At 31.6% G+C, this 19,816-nt stretch overlaps 3 protein-coding genes across 6 annotated transcripts in view; 1 reads left to right on the top strand and 2 right to left on the bottom strand.

Moving 5' to 3' along the window:
• Window positions 1-10,222, top strand: part of LOC143231021 (uncharacterized) — a 44,189-nt gene extending 33,967 nt beyond the window's left edge. The window contains exons 3-4 of the mRNA XM_076465494.1: window positions 3,130-3,219; window positions 4,663-10,222. Coding sequence (XP_076321609.1) covers window positions 4,692-5,228 — 537 coding nt within the window. The 5' untranslated portion in view covers window positions 3,130-3,219; window positions 4,663-4,691 and the 3' untranslated portion in view covers window positions 5,229-10,222. The remainder of the gene's footprint in view (window positions 1-3,129; window positions 3,220-4,662) is intronic.
• A 1,197-nt stretch (window positions 10,223-11,419) lies between these two features.
• Window positions 11,420-12,280, bottom strand: LOC143233728 (lactosylceramide 4-alpha-galactosyltransferase-like). Its single transcript, XM_076470285.1, has one exon. The coding sequence runs from the start codon at window positions 12,278-12,280 to the stop codon at window positions 11,420-11,422; it is 861 nt and encodes a 286-aa protein (XP_076326400.1).
• The window catches only part of LOC143230996 (lactosylceramide 4-alpha-galactosyltransferase-like), a 33,168-nt gene continuing 25,489 nt past the window's right edge, over window positions 12,138-19,816 (bottom strand). For all 4 annotated transcript variants that reach the window (XM_076465466.1, XM_076465456.1, XM_076465483.1 and 1 more), the window contains 2 exons: window positions 13,657-13,842; window positions 12,138-12,303 (listed from right to left, as the gene is read on the bottom strand). In XM_076465466.1, coding sequence (XP_076321581.1) covers window positions 12,297-12,303; window positions 13,657-13,842 — 193 coding nt within the window. In that variant the 3' untranslated portion in view covers window positions 12,138-12,296. The remainder of the gene's footprint in view (window positions 12,304-13,656; window positions 13,843-19,816) is intronic.

Genomic DNA, 19,816 nt, shown 5'->3' with positions numbered 1-19,816 from the left:
CTTAGTAACTACAGTGTTAAAACCAGTTCAGTCAGTTTCTTAATATATCGTAAGTACTTTGATCTCATCTATACAAGTAAAGATCAGTTCATTAAAATTGATAATACATCCTCAGTATTTTTATCTTATTTATCAAAAGAGAGAGCAGTTCACTTAGTTTTCTAATACATTCTTAGCACTATCATCTTCTTTGTACAAGTAAAGACCAGTTCAGTAAGTCTGTTAATACATCTTTAGTACTTTCATAATATTTGTACAAGTAAAGACCAGTTCAGTAAGCTTATTAATACTTTGTAAATACCCTCTTCTTATTTGTACAAGTGAAGAACAGTTCAGTAAGTTTGTTAATGCACCTTTGATACTTTCAACTTATCCGTACAAGTAAAGATCAGTTCAGTAAGTTTGTTAATATATCTTTAGTACTTTCAACTTATCTCTACAATTAAAGATCAGTTCAGTAAGTCTGTTAATACATCTTTAGTACTTTCAACTTATCTGTACAAGTAAAGATCAGTTCAGTAAGTCTGTTAATACATCTTTAGTACGTTCATCTGATCTGTACAAGTAAAGATCAGTTCAGTAAGTCTGTTAAGACATCTTTAGTACTTTCATCTTATTTGTACAAGTAAAGATCAGTTCAGTAAGTCTGTTAATACTTTGTTAGTACTTTCATCTTTTGTAAAGAACAGTTCATTAAGTTATTTAATACATCTTTATCACTTTCATCTTGTGTATACAAGTAAAGATCAGTTCAGTAAGTTTATTAATGTCACTTTAGAACTTTCATCTTACCTATACAAGTAAAGAACATCCCTAGATCTTTCATGTTTTTTATAGAAGCAAATTGCAATTCAGATAGTTCGTCAGTACATCCTTAGTACTTTCACCTTATCTGTACAAGTCAAGACCACATGAGTAAAATTGTTAATGCAGGCCTAGTACTTTCATCTTATCTATACTAGTAAAGACCAGTTCAGTGTGTTAATACATCATAAGTACTTTCATGTTATATGTACAAGGAAACACCAGCTGAGTTAGTTAGTTAGTAGATTTTCAGGACTTTCATCTAGGACTTTCATCTTGTCTATACAAGTAAAGACCAGTTCAGTGTGTTAATACATCATAAGTACTTTCATGTTATATGTACAAGGAAACAGCAGCTCAGTTAGTTAGTTAATAGATCTTCAGGACCTTCATCTTGTTTGTACAAGTAAAGACCAGTTCAGTAAAACTCTTAATACATCTTTAGTACTTTCATCTTATCTGTACAAGTAAAGATCAGTTCAGTAAGTCTGTTAATACATCTTTAGTACTTTCAGCTTATCTGTACAAGTAAAAACCATTTCAGTAAGTCTGTTAATACATCTTTAGTACTTTCAACTTATCTGTACAAGTAAAGACCAGTTCAATAAGTCTGTTAATACATTTTTAGTACTTTCAACTTATCTGTATAAGTAAAGTTCAGTTCAGTAAGTCTGTTAATACATCTTTATGGCTTTCATCTTATCTGTACAAGTAAAGATCAGTTCAGTAAATCTGTTAATACATTTTTAGTACTTTCATCTTATCTCTACAATTAAAGATCAGTTCAGTAAGTCTGTTAATACATCTTTAGTACTTTCATCATATTTATAAAACTAAATATCAGTTCAGTAAGATTGTTAATAGATATTTAGTACTTTCTTCTTTATTATACAAGTAAAGACCAGTTCAGTAACTTTATTAATACTTTGTTAGTATTTCATCATATTTATAAAACTAAAGATCAGTTCAGTAAGATTGTTAATAGATATTTAGTACTTTCTTTTTTATTATACAAGTAAAGACCAGTTCAGTAAGGTTATTAATACTTTGTTAGTATTTCATCATATTTATAAAACTAAAGACCACTTCAGTAAGGTTTTTAATATAGCCTTAGTAACTACAGTGTTAAAACCAGTTCAGTCAGTTTCTTAATATATCGTAAGTACTTTGATTTCATCTATACAAGTAAAGACCAGTTCATTAAAATTGATAATACATCCTCAGTATTTTTATCTTATTTATCAAAAGAGAGAGCAGTTCACTAAGTTTTCTATACATTCTTAGCACTATCATCTTCTTTGTACAAGTAAAGACCAGTTCAGTAAGTCTGTTAATACATCTTTAGTACTTTCATAATATTTGTACAAGTAAAGACCAGTTCAGTAAGCTTATTAATACTTTGTAAATACCCTCTTCTTATTTGTACAAGTAAAGAACAGTTCAGTAAGTTTGTTAATGCACCTTTGGTAATTTCAACTTATTTGTACAAGTAAAGATCAGTTCAGTAAGCTTATTAATACTTTGTAAATACCCTCATCTTATCTGTACAAGTTAAGATCAGTTCAGTAAGTCTGTTAATACATCTTTAGTACTTTCAACTTAACTGTACAAGTAAAGATCAGTTCAGTAAATCTGTTAATACATCTTTAGTACTTTACTCTTATCTATACAAGTAAAGATCAGTTCAGTAAATCTGTTAATACATCTTTAGTACTTTAATCTTATCTATACAAGTAAAGATCAGTTCAGTAAGTTTGTCAATACATCCTTATTCCTTTATCTTATCTATACAAGTAAAGAGCAGTTTAGTCAGTTTGTTAATACATCTTTTGAAATTTCATGTTATATATACCAGTAAAGACCACTTCACTCAGTTTGTTAATGCATCCTTAGTACTCTCATTTTATTTATAAAAGTAAAGACGTGTTCAGTAAGTTTGTTAATACATTCTTAGTGCTTTCATGTTATCTGTATAAGGAAAGGCTAGTTCAGTGAGTTTGTTAATACAGCCATAGTACTTTCCTCTTATTTATACTAGTAAAGACCAATTTATATAGTTTGTTAATAGATCTTTAGTACTTTCATCTTATCTGTATAAGTAAAAAACAGTTGACTAAGTTTTTTAATATATCTTTTGTAGTTTCATCTTATCTGTACAAGTAAAGACCAATTCAGTTTGTTTGTTAATATATTCTCAGTACTTTCATCTTATGTATACAAGTAAAGTCCAGTTCAATAAATTTGTTAGTTTATATTTAGTACTTATATGTTAATCACAGAAGTTAACTCTAGTTTAATAAGTTATTAATGTATCCATTACTATAGAATATGATGGTCACAATTTTGACACATGCTATATTTGTGATTGGATATGGAGGAACAATGCACACCTTTATGTCAGTTTTAATCCAGCAGGTAAGATAAAGTATCAGACAACATTTTTTCACCTTCATTTTTAGTGGTTTCTAGTAAACAACTCTAGTGCATATAACTTGGTTGTGGAGCAGTAAAATAACTGAAAGGGTTCAATTTTTGTCATTATAAACTTATATCACTAACAAAGTCAAATGATTATAGGATCTATTGTAAGATGAAAGTTTGTAATCCTGAAAACACTGATACCAGTAATAGAACTAAAGTTATAAAGTGACATTTTTTTTAACTTTATGAAGAAAAGACAATGAAATCAGTAAACGAACCTAGGTGGTTCTTTTAATGAAATGTTTTACATTCTAACTTACAGTATGCAATGTACCTTCAGATTCCAGCTATGACGTAAAATCGGGAACATTATACACAGGAATAAGTGAACTAATGCTGACACTAAAGTATTTAAATTTCTCTTTGTCTTCTAACACTGACAAAATTTGAAAGGCGAAACTTTATCTTAAAGAGAAACATGTTTCTTGTATTTATCTGTAGGAAAAATGTTGCTTTTTATCTGATCTTTTATTAAAATAGGTAGTTAAATTAATTCCTGATGAGTGTAATAGTGATCTAGGTTTATAGTCTGTTCCATATCTGACCCGTGATAACTGTAATCGTGATCTAGGTTTATAGTCTGCTCCATATCTGACTCGCGATAACTATAATAGTGATCTTGGTTTATAGTCTATTCCATATCTGACCTGTGATAACTGTAATAGTGATCTTGGTTTATAGTCTGTTCCATATCTGAATCGAGATAACTGTAATAGTGATCTTGGTTTATAGTCTGTTCCATATCTGACCCATGATAACTGTAATAGTGATCTAGGTTTATAGTCTGTTCCATATCTGATTCGCAATAACTGTAATAGTGATTTAAATTTGTAGTCTGTTCCATATCTGACTTGCAATAACTGTAATAGTGATCCAGTTTTTTAGATTGTTCCATATATGACTCGTGATGACTGTAATAATGATCCAGGTCTGTAGTCTTATCCATATCTGTCTTGTGATGACTGTAATGCTGATCCTGGTTTGTAGTGTGTTCCATATTTGACTTGGGATGACTGCAATAGTGATCCAGATTTGTAGTCTGTTCCATGTCTTAATGATGTCTTTAATTGTGACTCAGGTTTGTAGTCAGTTCCATATCAGACTAATGACTGTTATAATGATCCAGGTTTGCAGTCTGTTTCATATCAGGATAATGACTGTAATAGTGATCCAGGTTTATAGTGTGTTCCATATCTGACTTCTGATGACTGTAATAGTGATCCAGGTTTGTAGTCTGTTCCATATCAAGATAATGACTGTAATAGTGATCCAGGTTTATAGTGTGTTCCATATCTGACTCCTGATGACTGTAATAGTAATTTAATTTTCTTCAAAGTTTGCAGTTTCATCCTTAATTTTATATTTTTGGTTTTACAGGGATTCTAGAGAAATCAGAAAAATTTGATATGTTGATAAATGCTCCAATGGATGCTTTAGAAGAATTTCTGGTAGTTTCTAAAGAAAGGATTCTGGAACAAATAGAAGCAGAATGTGAGTGTAGTGACTGTGAAAAGTCTCAGAAGGAAATGTTGAGGTACGGAAAGGAGACAGGAAGCGAGATTAAAAATATATGGAGAACATCATGGAAGAAGTTGAAAACTGAGAATCAAAGAAAAAATAGGAGACCCTTTTATTCTTTACCTGATGTTAAAAAAACTAGAGTGAAAAATGGCAACACTATGGTCAGAAAATTAGGTAACAAAGGGAAACGTGAAGAAAAGATAAACTGCAATTACATATTAACTGATAAGAAAGATGAAGTGCCTCTTTCCTTTTTATATATCCACAGAGAGATCGTGGACAATGCTTTTGGTCTTCTTTTATCCCCAATATCTTCACTCAGAACTGTTGTTAGCAGAGCTCACAAGAGTCTGTTAAGTCCAGCTAGGTCTTTATCAGGTCTGTGCACTAAGACCCTCAAACAGAAGTTGTGTTATCACTAAAACAATGAGTCTTCTTTATTTTCGTTCTGGTTAAGAAAGAGATAATGGTTCATATATACTTTAAGGAATGAAACAATACACTTGTGTTACAATCTGACATTGTTTGACAAACAATACACTTGTGTTACAACTACAATCTGACATTGTTTGACTATAAAGTTATCTTCTACATTCTGATATTGTTTGACTTTCAATTTGTCTTTTATAACTACGTTTTGATATTGTTTGACTTTCAATTTGTCTTTTATAACTACGTTTTGATATTGTTTGGCTATAAATTTATCTGTTATAACTATATTCTTATATTGCTTGGCTATAAATTTGGCTTTTAGAACTACATTCTGACATTCTTTGACTATATATTTGTGTTTTAGAACTACAGTCTGAAATTTTTTTCACTATAATGTTACATATTAAAACTACAGTCTGATATTTTTTCACTATAATGTTACATATTATAACTACAGTCTGATATTTTTTCACTATAATGTTACATATTATAACTACAGTCTGATATTTTTTCACTATAATGTTACATATTATAACTACAGTCTGATATTTTTTCACTATAATGTTACATATTAAAACTACAGTCTGATATTTTTTCACTATAATGTTACATATTATAACTACAGTCTGATATTTTTTCACTATAATGTTACATATTAAAACTACAGTCTGATATTTTTTCACTATAATGTTACATATTATAACTACAGTCTGATATTTTTTCACTATAATGTTACATATTATAACTACAGTCTGATATTTTTCACTATAATGTTACATATTATAACTACAGTCTGATATTTTTCACTATAATGTTACATATTAAAACTACAGTCTGATATTTTTTCACTATAATGTTACATATTATAACTACAGTCTGATATTTTCTCACTATAATGTTACATATTATAACTACAGTCTGATATTTTTTCACTATAATGTTACATATTATAACTACAGTCTGATATTTTTTCACTATAATGTTACATATTATAACTGCAGTCTGATATTTTTTCACTATAATGTTACATATTATAACTGCAGTCTGATATTTTTTCACTATAATGTTACATATTATAACTGCAGTCTGATATTTTTTCACTATAATGTTACATATTATAACTACAGTTTGATATTTTTTCACTATAATGTTAAATATTATAACTACAGTCTGATATTTTTTCACTATAATGTTACATATTATAACTACAGTCTGATATTTTTTCACTATAATGTTACATATTATAACTACAGTCTGATATTTTTTCTTCATAATGTTATATTTTAGAACTACCTTCTGACATTATTTGACTATAATGTTATATTTTATAACTAGTCTGATATTTTTTTACTATAATGTTATATTTTAGAACTACAGTCTGATATTGTTTGACTATATATTTGTGTTTTATAACTACAGTCTGATATTGTTTGACTATAATGTTATATTTTATAACTACAGTCTGATATTCTTTGACTATATGTGTTTTATAACTATATTCTGATATTCATTGACTATAAATTTTTGTTTTAGAACTCTCAATCCAACATTGTTTGACTACATATTTATGTTTTATAACTAGATTATTACAGTGGTTCACTATAAATTTGTGTTTTGGAAAGACATTTTCATATTGTTTTACTAAAAGTAGTGGTTCTCATATACTTTTTAATATTGTTTGAATATAAAGTTATGTTTTATTACTGCATTCCAATATTGTCTGACTATAAATTTCAGTTTTAGAACTATAACGTGATATTGTTTGACTATAATTTTCTCTTTTATAACTATAGTCTCATATTGTTTGACTGTAAAGTTGTGTATCATAACTAGATTCTGAAATTGTTTGAATATAAAGTTATGTTTTAGAACTATATTCTAAGTTTTTTTTTATAAATTTGAGTTTTAGGACTGCTTTCTCTTATTATTTGACTATGAGGTTAAGTGTTAGAACTACTTTCCAGCATTATTTGACTATAAATTTAAATTTTAGAACCAGATTCTGATATTCTTTGATTATAAATTTGTCTTTTATAACAACAGTCTAATACTGTTTGACGACAAAGTTGTGGTTTTGAACTACATTCTAATATAGTTTGTCAAAAATGTTCTGCTTTTATAACTACGTTCTGACATTCTTTCACTCTAAAGTTGTTTTACAACTAAATTCTGATATCATTGGATAAAAATGTTGGATTTTATATCTTCATGCTGATATTGTTTGCCATTAAAGTTGTGTTTTTGAACTACATTGTGATATTTTTTGGCCATAAAGTAGTGTTTTATAACTACATTCTGATATTGTTTCACTCTAAAGTTATGTTTTAGAACTGTATTCTGTTATTGTTTCACTATTGTGTTTGACTCTAAAGTTGTTTTTTTCAGTACATTCGATTACACTGCACAACAATGTTTTTGCTTCTTGAACACTGTTGGGTGTTCCTTATAGAGTTTTAGCTGCTGATCACGAAAATCACATCCAAATTTGCCCATCACGTACAGTTTAATCGAAATCTTCAGTTTCACCAGGACATTGCTACAATGGAAAAACAATATCAGGACAACTGGAATCCATTAATGCTTGCTGACTACTGTTGGACATTGCAACGTGATGCACCAGACATTGAATACAAACGAAAATCAGGAGCAAAACACTTTTAATTATGTTGAACTTAATAGTGTATTAGAAACATAAATGAAATTAAATACGTTATTCCTGGTAAACAATTAACTGTCTATTTCTCAGAGTTCCTACATGATGAAGCAAAACCAAAACTATATTTGTGCATACCCACCAGGTTCCAAATATTATTTGGCTATTATGTTATATTTTAGAACTAACTTCCTACATTCTTTGATGATAAAGTTGTTTTTGAAAACTACATTCTAATACTCTTTGACTTTAAATTTTTTATAACTACATTCTGATGCTGTTTCACTATTATTTTGTATTTTATAACAATTCTGATATTGTTTGACTATAAAGTTGAATTTTATCTCTACGTTCTGATATAGTTTGATGATAATGTTGTTTTATAACGACATTTCGACCATGTTTGACTCTAAAGTTGTTTTTTATTCCTACATCTCATATTCTTTGATTATGTCTTTTATTACTACAGTCTGATATTGTTTGTCTATAAATTAGTCTTTATAACTACATTCTGATATTGTTTCACTATAAAGTTGTGTTTTAGAACTATATTTTGTTATTGTCTGACTATAATGTTATATGTTAAAACTACATTCTGACCTTTTTTCACTCTAAATATGTATTTTTTTAACTATATTCTAATATTGTTTGATTATATATTTGTCTTTTATAATTACAACCTGGTACTGTTTAACTATAACGTTGTGTTTTAGAACTATATTTTGATATTGTTTGACTTCAAATTTGTCTCTTATAATTATAGTCTGATATTCTTTGACTATAAAGTTGTTTTTGTAACTATTCTAATACTGTTTCACTATAAATTTGAGTTTTAGAACTACATTGTGATATTGTTTGACTACGAAGTTTTCTTTTAGAACTACATTCCAACATTGTTTGAATATAAATTTGACATATGAAGTACGTTCTGACATTGTTTGACTATAGAGATATATTTTAGAACTGCAATTAAATATTGTTTTACTATAAATTTGAGTTTTAGAACTACATTATAATATTATTTAATATTCCCTATACTGTACGTGACATTCTTGGGTCCTGTATCTAACATTTCTTGTCCTGTATCTAACATTCATTTTGCTGTACACAACATTCTATGCCCTGCATCTGACATTTCTTGTCCTGTACATGACATTCTTTGTCCTGTATCTAACACATTCTATGCCCTGTATCTAACATTTCTTGTCCTGTACATGACATTCTTTGTCCTGTATCTAACATTCATTTTGCTGTACACGACATTCTTTCTCCTGTATCTAACATTCATTTTGCTGTACACAACATTCTATGCCCTTTATCTAACATTCATTTTGCTGTACACGACATTCTATGCCCTGTATCTAACATTCATTTTGCTGTACATGACATTCTATGCCCTCTATCTAACATTTCTTGTCCTGTACACGACATTCTTTGTCCTGTATCTAACATTCATTTTGCTGTACACGACATTCTATGCCCTGTATCTAACATTCATTTTGCTGTACATGACATTCTATGCCTTGTATTTAACATTCCCAACTTTGCACATGACATTCTTTATAAAATAAATATTAGTTTGCCGTGTTTTGTGCTGAGTCTGTTTTTAAAATTTTGAAAGAAATTTAGACACGATGCAATAGAATGGTTGCATTTACTTGCAACTAGAACAACTCATGTGGATTATTGTTTTACAATGTTTATAGTTTATACAAAGAAAGCATGTGAAGGTATCACGTAATACAAGTCAACAGGATAAAACTTTGTACAATTTAAACATGGGAAAGAAACCAATAACTTTTTATAAATAAAGTATTTGGTGAATAGAATTTAATATAATGAGTCAGACTTTGTAGTGGCTCACTGAAGAGCACCCGATGTCTCTGACTGTAATAGTCTTAATTATAAAAATTATTGTATTATTGGTGTTACTAAGTTACAAGTTGAAATTGCAAGTATCATTAGAATCTCTATGTACGTGAGTCTCTTTGCAATGATATATTTAAAGAAATGTTTCAGTGTATCTGTTAAAAATATTGTAGATTCTTACTGTTAGATGTTACTGTTATTTGTAAGATGGTGTTATTACATTTTTAGGCATAGTTGTCTACACAGCTACTGTACGATTTATGAATACTTGTTTGTCATACATCAAGTTAGATGTATATAGAACTTAGGAGCATGATTTGTGTATCGTTAGAGAAGGATGAGTGTTTTGTGTATAACAGTATTTCTAACACAGGAAATTACGTATTTTATTAGAGGACCACATGAAATGTTGTAACTGGTATTTCTGGTTTCCTATTAAAACAGCTGTTCTTCCTCTTCTAACAGGATATGTGTTACACTTCTTGTTGTTTCATGTGTTTTATTGCATGTGGATTGAATCACAAGCAATAAGACATCAAGACATACTAACTACAACAACTTCAGTAAAGACAGGAGTCTAAGTGGTACGTATGTTAAAACTATGTTTGTGAATATGTAACTTTGTAAGCTATCTCACTATCAGTAGAATTGTCACTATCTGTAGATGTGTTGTCACCGTATGTTAATGAGTTGTCACGATCTGTAGATACGTTGTCACAATCTGTAAATGGTTTGTCAGTCTCTGTGGACCTTGAATACAGAACATCGGTTATTATTAATATTATTTAGGTACAGTAAAATCATGTGACGAGATCTTCGAACCTTTATGACAACAACATTGAACATAAACTAAGCAGCTATTCTTATTATAACAACCCCCCAGTGGCTAAGCGGTATGTCTGCGGACTTACACGCTAAAATCCGGCTTTCGATACCTGTGGTGGGCAGAGTACAGATGGCCCATTGTGTAGCTTTGTGCTTAATTCAAAACAACAACAACAACAACTTATTATAACTAATATGGGTGTAGCACAGACACGTTGTGACTTCTACGAGTCTTCAAATATCTGATCTTGAATATATCGTATGATATTTTCGTTTTACATGTAAGATCAAAACATTCCTAAAATATACTGCAACTTGTCTCAGTCGTATCTTGTTCTGTGTGGAAGAGGAATTTTGAAGAGTAACCACAGTATATTTAAGTAAGTAATTCTGGTCGTCTCACATTAGAGGCTTCGTTCAGGGTGTCTCCACTGATACATTTATAATTGTTTTACAAACTTACAAACAATAAATGCACCTCCAGTTTTTAATTTTTCTCAATTACAAATTATATACCATTTACATTAAACAGCGATAATATTTTGTTTGGAACACGAGAGTTAATGTTACATTTATATGCAAAAACGGCTCGTTTGGGTTGAGAAAATATTTTACATAGAAGAGCGAATTTTCTCAACCCAAACGAGCCGTTTTTGCATATAAATTTCTCAACAAGTGGGTTTCTCGACATCACTGATTAATGTTACATTACTACAGTTGGTGTTTTTGGAGTGTATTTCAAAGGTGAATTTGTGCACACTATTTGTAGATGGTTAATCAATATTTACCTTACTGGACCATGTTTCAAAATATATATAGAAGGTGAATCAATATTTAACTTACTGGACCTTGTTTCATAATGTAAGAATAAGTTACTGGACAATTCTCCTTAAAAAGGTGATCCATTGGACTCCCGTCTCCTGGCTTATGGTGTTTACGTTGGACTATTTTGTTCCAGATGTGAACTGTATAACTATCCTTCCACATATCTTGCAGGAGTGAAGTAGCGTTGGGATCAAAAAACAAGTTACTCTTGGAAAAGTGAACAGGATAGAACGCTGAAGTAGGAAAGAGATAAACATTGTAACATTTAGAGCCAGTTCCATAGCGTTTTGTTTCTTTCTTACAGGCTTCCTTGAAGACTTGAGTAAGTAAGCGTGGACCATTGTAGCCCCACGTGGTCGGACTGTACTCACTTACAAATCTTTCGGTGCATTCGATAATAAACGGACTTTCTTTCTGAGCTCTTATTACTGCATTGTTTACTACCGATCCGGACTGAAAACCTGCGAAAGCAAGTAAGGAAGGTAGTGGTTTACGGGAAATACAGTCAGTGTCTAGGGTTGTACCACCAAATTTTCTTAGTAGCGTGTATCGCAAACCATCTGACAAACCTACTGGTTTATTTATCGTTTTCTTAAAGTCTTTGCTCTGATACCATTTTGCAAAGGGATATTCTGAGAAATTTTGTTGGACGTTCAGTTGTACAGCCTCAACATTTCTGATACGATAGATTATTTGAAAACCTTCATCCTTTATCAGTTCCGTGAAATTATTACAAGTGTAAATGAATCTTATCCGGTAAGTTGGATTATGTTTTGCCGCAGATTCGATGGCACAAGATTCCCTGGTCTTCAGGTAACATCTGCCAGAAGTTTCAGAGAAAAAAATGTTTCCTGATTCGATATAATTCATTGTTTTCTGTGAAGTACTAGGATCTGAAAGAAATGTGATTTAATAACCGAACCTTTCTAAAAATTAATTTAAAATATTCATATTTTCATTCATAAGATGTGATGTTTTTAAACATTAAATAGTGCATGTTTTAGCTTTTTCATTTTGTGTTTTTCAACATTTGGTTTTGAACACAGTGAGGCGGTCAAATCATTTATGTAACTTTTGCTGGAGTGCGCGTCAGAAGGAACGTGTTAGAGAAACAAGTTGCTTTTCATGTGATATTCTGGATACAGATTGGTGTCGGCAACGTCCTTAACGAGCGATATGCTATAAACGTACAAACCATCATTGTCGTGGAGCCGGGAGCAACTTGGCTTTGTTTGTATTAATTGATTTCTACATTTAATACTAGGTTGAAAATAACTTCTTATTTTCAACTAAAGTGTATTAGACTGTTTCCTGCTTTCATAGATTTATATTTTCATTTTAGAACAGACGCCACCTATAGCGATCGTGAGAGCTTAAAACAGATAATTTATTGTAACGTTCCTTTCCGTGTCTTTACGTTCAACTTCAGTGAACTAACTTAACATGACATAGGCGGAGATTATTTAAATTCGTTGTTTGAGATTTGTTTAGTTTTACTTAAATCACAGCTCGGTTTGCATTTCTTTTTCGCTTTTTTTAACTTTGATTTTGCATTGTAGTAGACCTTGAACTTATGACATTTGTTTTACTTAAAGTATATGTCAAGTAAGTAAATTATCTGTTACACTTTACCCTAACATGGAGATTGTTTCTATTGAAGCTCATTTTACGCGAAGACCATTTTGAACTGACAAACTTTCTTACTTCTCCCAAAAATTCCAGTCTCCATAAAAAACAAACAAACAATGTTTATTACGATGCCTATTCCACACCAGTATCTAATCGGAAGATCTGTAGGCTTACTATAACAAAAATTTAGTTTGGATACCAGTGGTTTGTAGAACACAGCCAATTGTTCCGGTTGCCACTTAACAACAAACCAAACACGTTCACTGTACCATGTGTTGTTTTGTGTTGTATTGTTTGTTATTAAATAAACTACTGTGTAATCTCTGCTCTTCTTGTCTGTCATGCTTTTCGAAATATCTTCGTTTTCCACAAGTGCAAATTAAACGGTTTTTAAGTCTTTTTGCTTCTGATAAGATGCCAAGTAAATGTAACAAAAAATTAAACAAAATAATTTTCGGAGAATAGTTTTAGGCCTCACGCCATACCAAAGAAATATAATTAATTAAAGAGAAGTTTCTATTTTTCACGTTTTCTCCAAAACAAACACTTCAACTAACTTTTAATACAAAATCTAAATTATAATTACACCTTTAACTAAAGTATTTCAGATTTTTTACCTGTACTCCATATATTCCAAGACGTTAAACCAGTGTAAACTCCAAGAGATAAAACGGTGATATAAATAATATTCCATCCATTCCACTTTGTAAGGAAAGAGAGAAATCTCATCGTGGTCATCTGGTAAACGTCCAAGGAAAACCGCCGTCCAATGTAAATTACAAAATACGTTCACTTGAGTTACCCTAAAGATAAAATTTAAAATTCATTGTTACTCTTGACTCGTAATCTGAGGATCGCGGGTTCGAATCTCCATCGCACCAGACATGCTCGCCCTTTCAGCCGTAGGGGCGTTATAACGTGATGGTCAATCCAACTATTTGTTGGTCAAAGAGTAGCCCAAGAGTTGGCGGTGGATAGAAATGACTAGCTGCCTTCCCTCTGATTTTACACTGTTAAATTAGGGGCGGCAGATAGACCCTGTTTAGCTTTATAAGTATTAAATGAATATTTATGTGTTTGGATCGATATTACTTTATTACATAATAACTCCACTCATCTAGTATCAACGTTACAGTAACAATGAATGTTAATGTATTTGGATCTATAAAAAATTATTACTTACTTAAACACTGCACCGATATAGTTTCAATGTTACAATATCAATGAATATTATCATCTTTGGATCTATATTCCTCTAGAACTTAAAGACTGCACCCATCTAGAGCCAACGTTACAGTATCAATGAATATTAGTGTCTTTGGATCTGTATCACTTCATTACCTACTAACACTGCACCCATGTAGAGTCGACGTTACAGTATGAATGGATAGTTATGTCCTTGGTTCTATATTACTTAATAATTGCACCCATTTACTGTGAATGTTACAGAATCAATGAATATTAATATCTTTAGGTCTATATTACTTCATTACCTACTAACACTGCACCCATCTAAAGTCCACGTTACAATATCAGTGGATATTTATGTCTCTGGATTTATATAACTTTATTAATTACTTAAACACTGCACTCATCCAGTATCCACGTTGTTGTCAAAGAATTTTAGTGTCTTTGTATCTATACTACTTTATTACTTAAATACTGCACCTATCTAGTGTCAACAGTATCAATGTCTTTGGATCTATATTAATTTATTACTTACTAAATCATTGCACCCATATAGAGTCAAAGTTAGAGCATCAATGAATATTAATATCTTTAGGTCTATATTATTTTATTACATACTAACACTGCACCCATCTAATGTGAATGTTGCAGTACCAATAAATATCAAAATCTTTGAATCTATATTAATTTATTACTTACTAACAAAGTACACCCTCTAGTGTTAACGTTATAGTACCAGTGAATATTTATGTGTTTGGATCTATATTACTTTATTACGTAAACACTGCACCCATCTATCGTCAACGGTACAGTATTAATGAATATTAGTGTCTTTGGATCAATATTACTTTATCACATACTTAAACACTGGACCCATCTAGTTTCAACAGGCCAATATCAATGAATATTATTGTCTTTGGATTTATATTCCTTTATAACTGAAACACCGCACCCATCAACGTTTCAGTATCAATGAATATTAGTGTATTTAGATCTCTATTACTTCATTACTTACTAACTTTGCACACTTTTAGAGTCAACATCACAGCTTCACATCAGAAAGAAAACAACATTCTATAGGCTTTATAAAATAAAATACACTAAAAATAGAAACAAGCGGCCACTAGCACCAGATAAAGTTTACTTCAAACTCTTAGAATATAAATTTATTTAAAATATCAATATTTAAAGAAACATTTTTACTTCTACTTGTTCATACCATTCTACTTACAAAATTTATATCAGTAAAAGTACGGTGTACTTATTTATTTATTAGTGGTTCGGACGGGCTTGCTTTTGTTCACAAAGTAGTTCAATGTTTGGTCGTCACCTGTAAGCACAAATCATCTTCAATATTTAGCCTGTTTCTAAATTTGGTCTTTGTCGCTATATACAGTGAAAATGTTTCCTCACAGAGATATGTAGTTGGAAAACGTATCATAATGTTCAAAGCTCTGTCACTTATTTCACAGTATTTCATGACTATTTGAATCTAAAATTGTATAATTTCCATTAGTATACATTCACCCCACAGTTTTAGCTTACGTTGAAGCGCTTCCGTTTTACTCTGAGCTCTGAATTACGTTAGCATGGTACCCTGCATCGTAGCATTCACTCTATTTAGATAGGCAAATACGTCCGAAAGGTAAGCCACTTTCTGTATCCAGTATTTGTACCTTAATTTGCATCCAATTTCAAAATGGCATTCGAATAAAAATAAACCTATCTCCTCACATAGTTAATAAAACCAAGCAAACACTTTTCTCCGAAAAAACCATCGGACTTCAGTATGAAGCAGCAAATTTTTATTCAAACTTCTCATATCCTCACAGAGTAAACTGAATATCCTCGCATCGAGTGGTCCTGATTTTATAAAATTAACTATTTTTATGACATCACCCAATACCTCTTTTAAATCTCCTAGTATTCGTTTCATTGCATGTGTATGACGATGAAGACAGCAGTGGATACTCTCGATGTCAGGGATTTTCTTTTTTATGTGTACCACTGCGCCTGAAAATTTTCCAATCATAGCTGCAGCCCCATCAGTGCAAATACTTGAGCAAAGCTGCCATTGGATTTCATGTTCTTCCATAAATACATCGATCAGTTTAAATATTTCTTTGCTTGTTGTTTGAGTTTGCAAATTAGCATTTCTTCTTCAGTACTAGCTTCGTGAACATAACGAACAAACACAAGCAACATCGGGTAACCTGCGACATTTGTTGATTCATTCATCTAAAGTGAAAATTCTGGACTCGCTTCTACTCGCCTTATTAACTCCGTTAAGCAATTTTCTGACATATCCTTGATTCTTCGAGAAACCGAGTTGTCAGAAAAGGGCACAGAGTCAATGTTTTAAATACATTTCTCATCAATCGTGCATTCTACCAAATCTTTTGCACATGGTTTTATCAAATCTTCTGCAATTGTACGAGCTTCACCTGCTTTTGCAATACGGTAAATAACACGATATGAAGCAATAAGAGCATCTTTGTTGTCCTGATGGACAAACGAACGAAACGTAGCTTTTCTCGCATTTAACTGCAAACACTTTCTTTTGAAATATTCGAAAGTTGGATTTTTTAATTGTGAGTGTTTCGTTTCTAGATGTCGTTTTAACTTTTTTAACCGTATGAGATTTATTACTGATATTCAACCACTTATCCGTTACAGGGGGTGACAACTAATTATTAATTTGTCTAAAAACGTATTCTTATATTCAAAATAATTTTCACGGACACAAATTATCTTCTTAATTATTTGTTTTTGAATTGCGCGCAAAGCTACTCGAGGGCTATCTGCGCTGGCCGTCCCTAATTTAGCAGTGTAAGACTAGAGGGAAGGCAGCTAGTCATCACCACCCACCGCCAACTCTTGGGCTGCTCTTTTACTAACGAATAGTGCGATTGATCGTAACCTTATAACGCCCCCCACGGCTGAAAATTCGAGCATGTTTGGTGCGACCGGGATACGAACCCACGACCCTCAGATTACGAATCGCACGCCTTAACACGCTTGGCCATGCCGGGGCGATTGAAATACTAAAACCTTTAAACTACCTTTAAAACTTGTGTCAAATCTTGTCATAGAAAAGTGTGTTCTATAAATAATTTTGCATTTTGTAAAGTAAAAACTGTAGCTTGTAATGAAATAACAACAGGTATTATTATTATTGCAATTCTAGTTTTTTCCTTTAAGAATATAATTATTTATCAAACCTGAGACTTCCACAATCCGAGCTGTCTAGCCTAACCCTTTCAAGCAGACTGTAACATTCGAACACGTTTTGAAACGTTATTATCGAATATAACATATGGTTTAAAACTAAAAATAGAACAACAACATACCACATGTGCTTAACAGGTTTGCTATGGGAAGTAACTAATATTAAAAACATAAATATTTATAATTAAAAATGATCGTTCTGATTAAAACCAGTTTTGGAACAGATGTATGTACAACGTAATTATTCACTCACTGGAGAAAGATCCTGACTCGTTGTTTTTCGATTAAAAGTTCACTAGTGGACTGTATCTATTCGCGCGCCCGTGTGTTTATTTTGAACATATTTTAAATGTGAGATGTTACCAATAAAACCTTTTCAAAGATATTGTTTCTATGAGAAGCCTTATTTTTTAAAGTAAATATTTCTATTTTGATTCTTTACACATTTATTTATGCGTGAACTCTTATCGCGGAATCGTCAGTATTTTACCAATATTTTCGTTGAAACCATTTCCCAAACTAAATTTAATTTTAGGTTTTGAAAACAATAATATTACCTTTTATATTCTACTTTTACATATTTTCTCTGTTTCACTAATACAGGTAGAAAATAGCATAGATCGTTAACAAATGTTTAGTTTAATAACATGTTGAATTTTTTTCGTTGATGGTAAAATAAGATCATTTTCTGTCTATTTGACTGATTTTGTGAGATTTTTTGTTGTCTAACAACGGTATAAAATATATCGTTCATTCAGGAAGTGAGATTAGCTATATTTCAGGAAGCAGAATCATCGGGCTAAGGGCTATAGGGCAAACATTTGTCCAACATTTTCTGGAAGTCATATCCAAAAAATAATACCTAGGTTCACACCCTCAGAATCTCTTTAGTATGTGTGCAAACGTTTAGGTTTCTAGGTGACTTCGTTTTGTAACCACGTCGGTCACACACATACAGAGGTTGTTTTATTATTATAGATGTGGTCTTTATAAACATAATCCTAAATATTACGTACAGTAACAAGCAACACATAATCAGTTAACTCAGAAAGATCGAACAGAAAGTAAGATGATGGAAACAAACTAGTCGAATGTAAGGCTTATTCAGTATTCGAAGGTCCACTCCTTCTGCTGGACTCTTCGCTATGATACCTTTTAACTAAAGACAATAATAAGAAACTGGTATAGTCGTTTAGTCGAATAACCTCACCGTTTCAGATACCCTAAACTGTTTTAAACACTATTGTTTAACAGTTCCTTGACGTTATTACAACACTTCAGACGTGCAGCATGAAGATCACCCACAAACTCAAACCTTTTAATTTATTACAAATTTATTTTCAGTTATTAAATATTTTTCACCTCTTCTTTCTCACAGATGTGGACCAAGAGAAGAAGTTTCTCCAAACTCCCGCCAGTTGTGTTCAATCCTGAATTTTTAGTTTAAAAATAAAGTTTTAAATGGAACATTACTATCATGATTGACCCGGCTTGGCCAGGTGGTTAATGGCACTCGACTCGTAATCCAAGGGACGCGGGTTCGAATCCCCGTCACACCAAACATGCTCGCCTTTTCAGTCGTAGGGGCGTTTTAACGTGATGTTCAATCCAACTATTTGTTGGTCAAAGTGTAGCCCAAGAGTTGGCGGTGGGATGAGATGACTAGTTGCCGTCCCTCTAGTCTTACACTGCTAAATTAGGGGCGACAGATAGCCACTGTTTAGCTTTGCGCGAAATTCTGAAACAAACAAACAAGTTATCATGATCTGATGACATCAGACTCCTGTAGAAAGACTTTTACGCCACCATTACACTTATCACAAGGAAACCTTAGCAAAAGATATACAAGGATAAATATATCACCAAATTATTATAAACACCGTCTGTATCCTTATATCAATTCATATTAAACATTCAGTACTTCGTTGGTTCACTTGCACCATAATAACCTGTACCATGCGATGTGTCATGTTGTCGATGAGGTTATTGATGTAATCCCTCTTTTTCATCCTAACTTGTCAATAGAAGATAATGTAAGTAAGGTGTAATAGCTGATTTTTGGTCGAGGATAGCAATTTTCCGTCTCTGTTCTGCCCTTTATTTTTCAATGGGTTTACAATATGAAGACGTTGTTGGCCACAACAATCTTTTAACTTCCTCCTGGTGGAGATAATCATGTACAATACACACATGGTGGGCAGTAGCACTGTCATTCTGGAGCACAAAGTTTATCATCAAACCTTGCTCTAGCTAGCATATGATAAAAATGCCGTCTCCATATCGTTCCTTTACTAGGTGTCATTTACGTTTTTTACCATAATGAATAGCTAGCTGCCCACTCACGTACTACACTACCTCCTG

The sequence above is a fragment of the Tachypleus tridentatus genome, chromosome 1 (assembly GCF_004210375.1).
Source record: "Tachypleus tridentatus isolate NWPU-2018 chromosome 1, ASM421037v1, whole genome shotgun sequence".
In the NCBI taxonomy this organism is placed as follows: domain Eukaryota; kingdom Metazoa; phylum Arthropoda; class Merostomata; order Xiphosura; family Limulidae; genus Tachypleus; species Tachypleus tridentatus.
The sequence above is the reverse complement of the archived record's forward strand: the minus strand, read 5'-3'. Positions and strand labels throughout refer to the sequence as shown.

Bases quoted from the DNA above. Each gene is read 5' to 3' on its own strand.
- LOC143233728 (XM_076470285.1), bottom strand. From the start codon at position 12,280: ATGAATTATATCGAATCAGGAAACATTTTTTTCTCTGAAACTTCTGGC.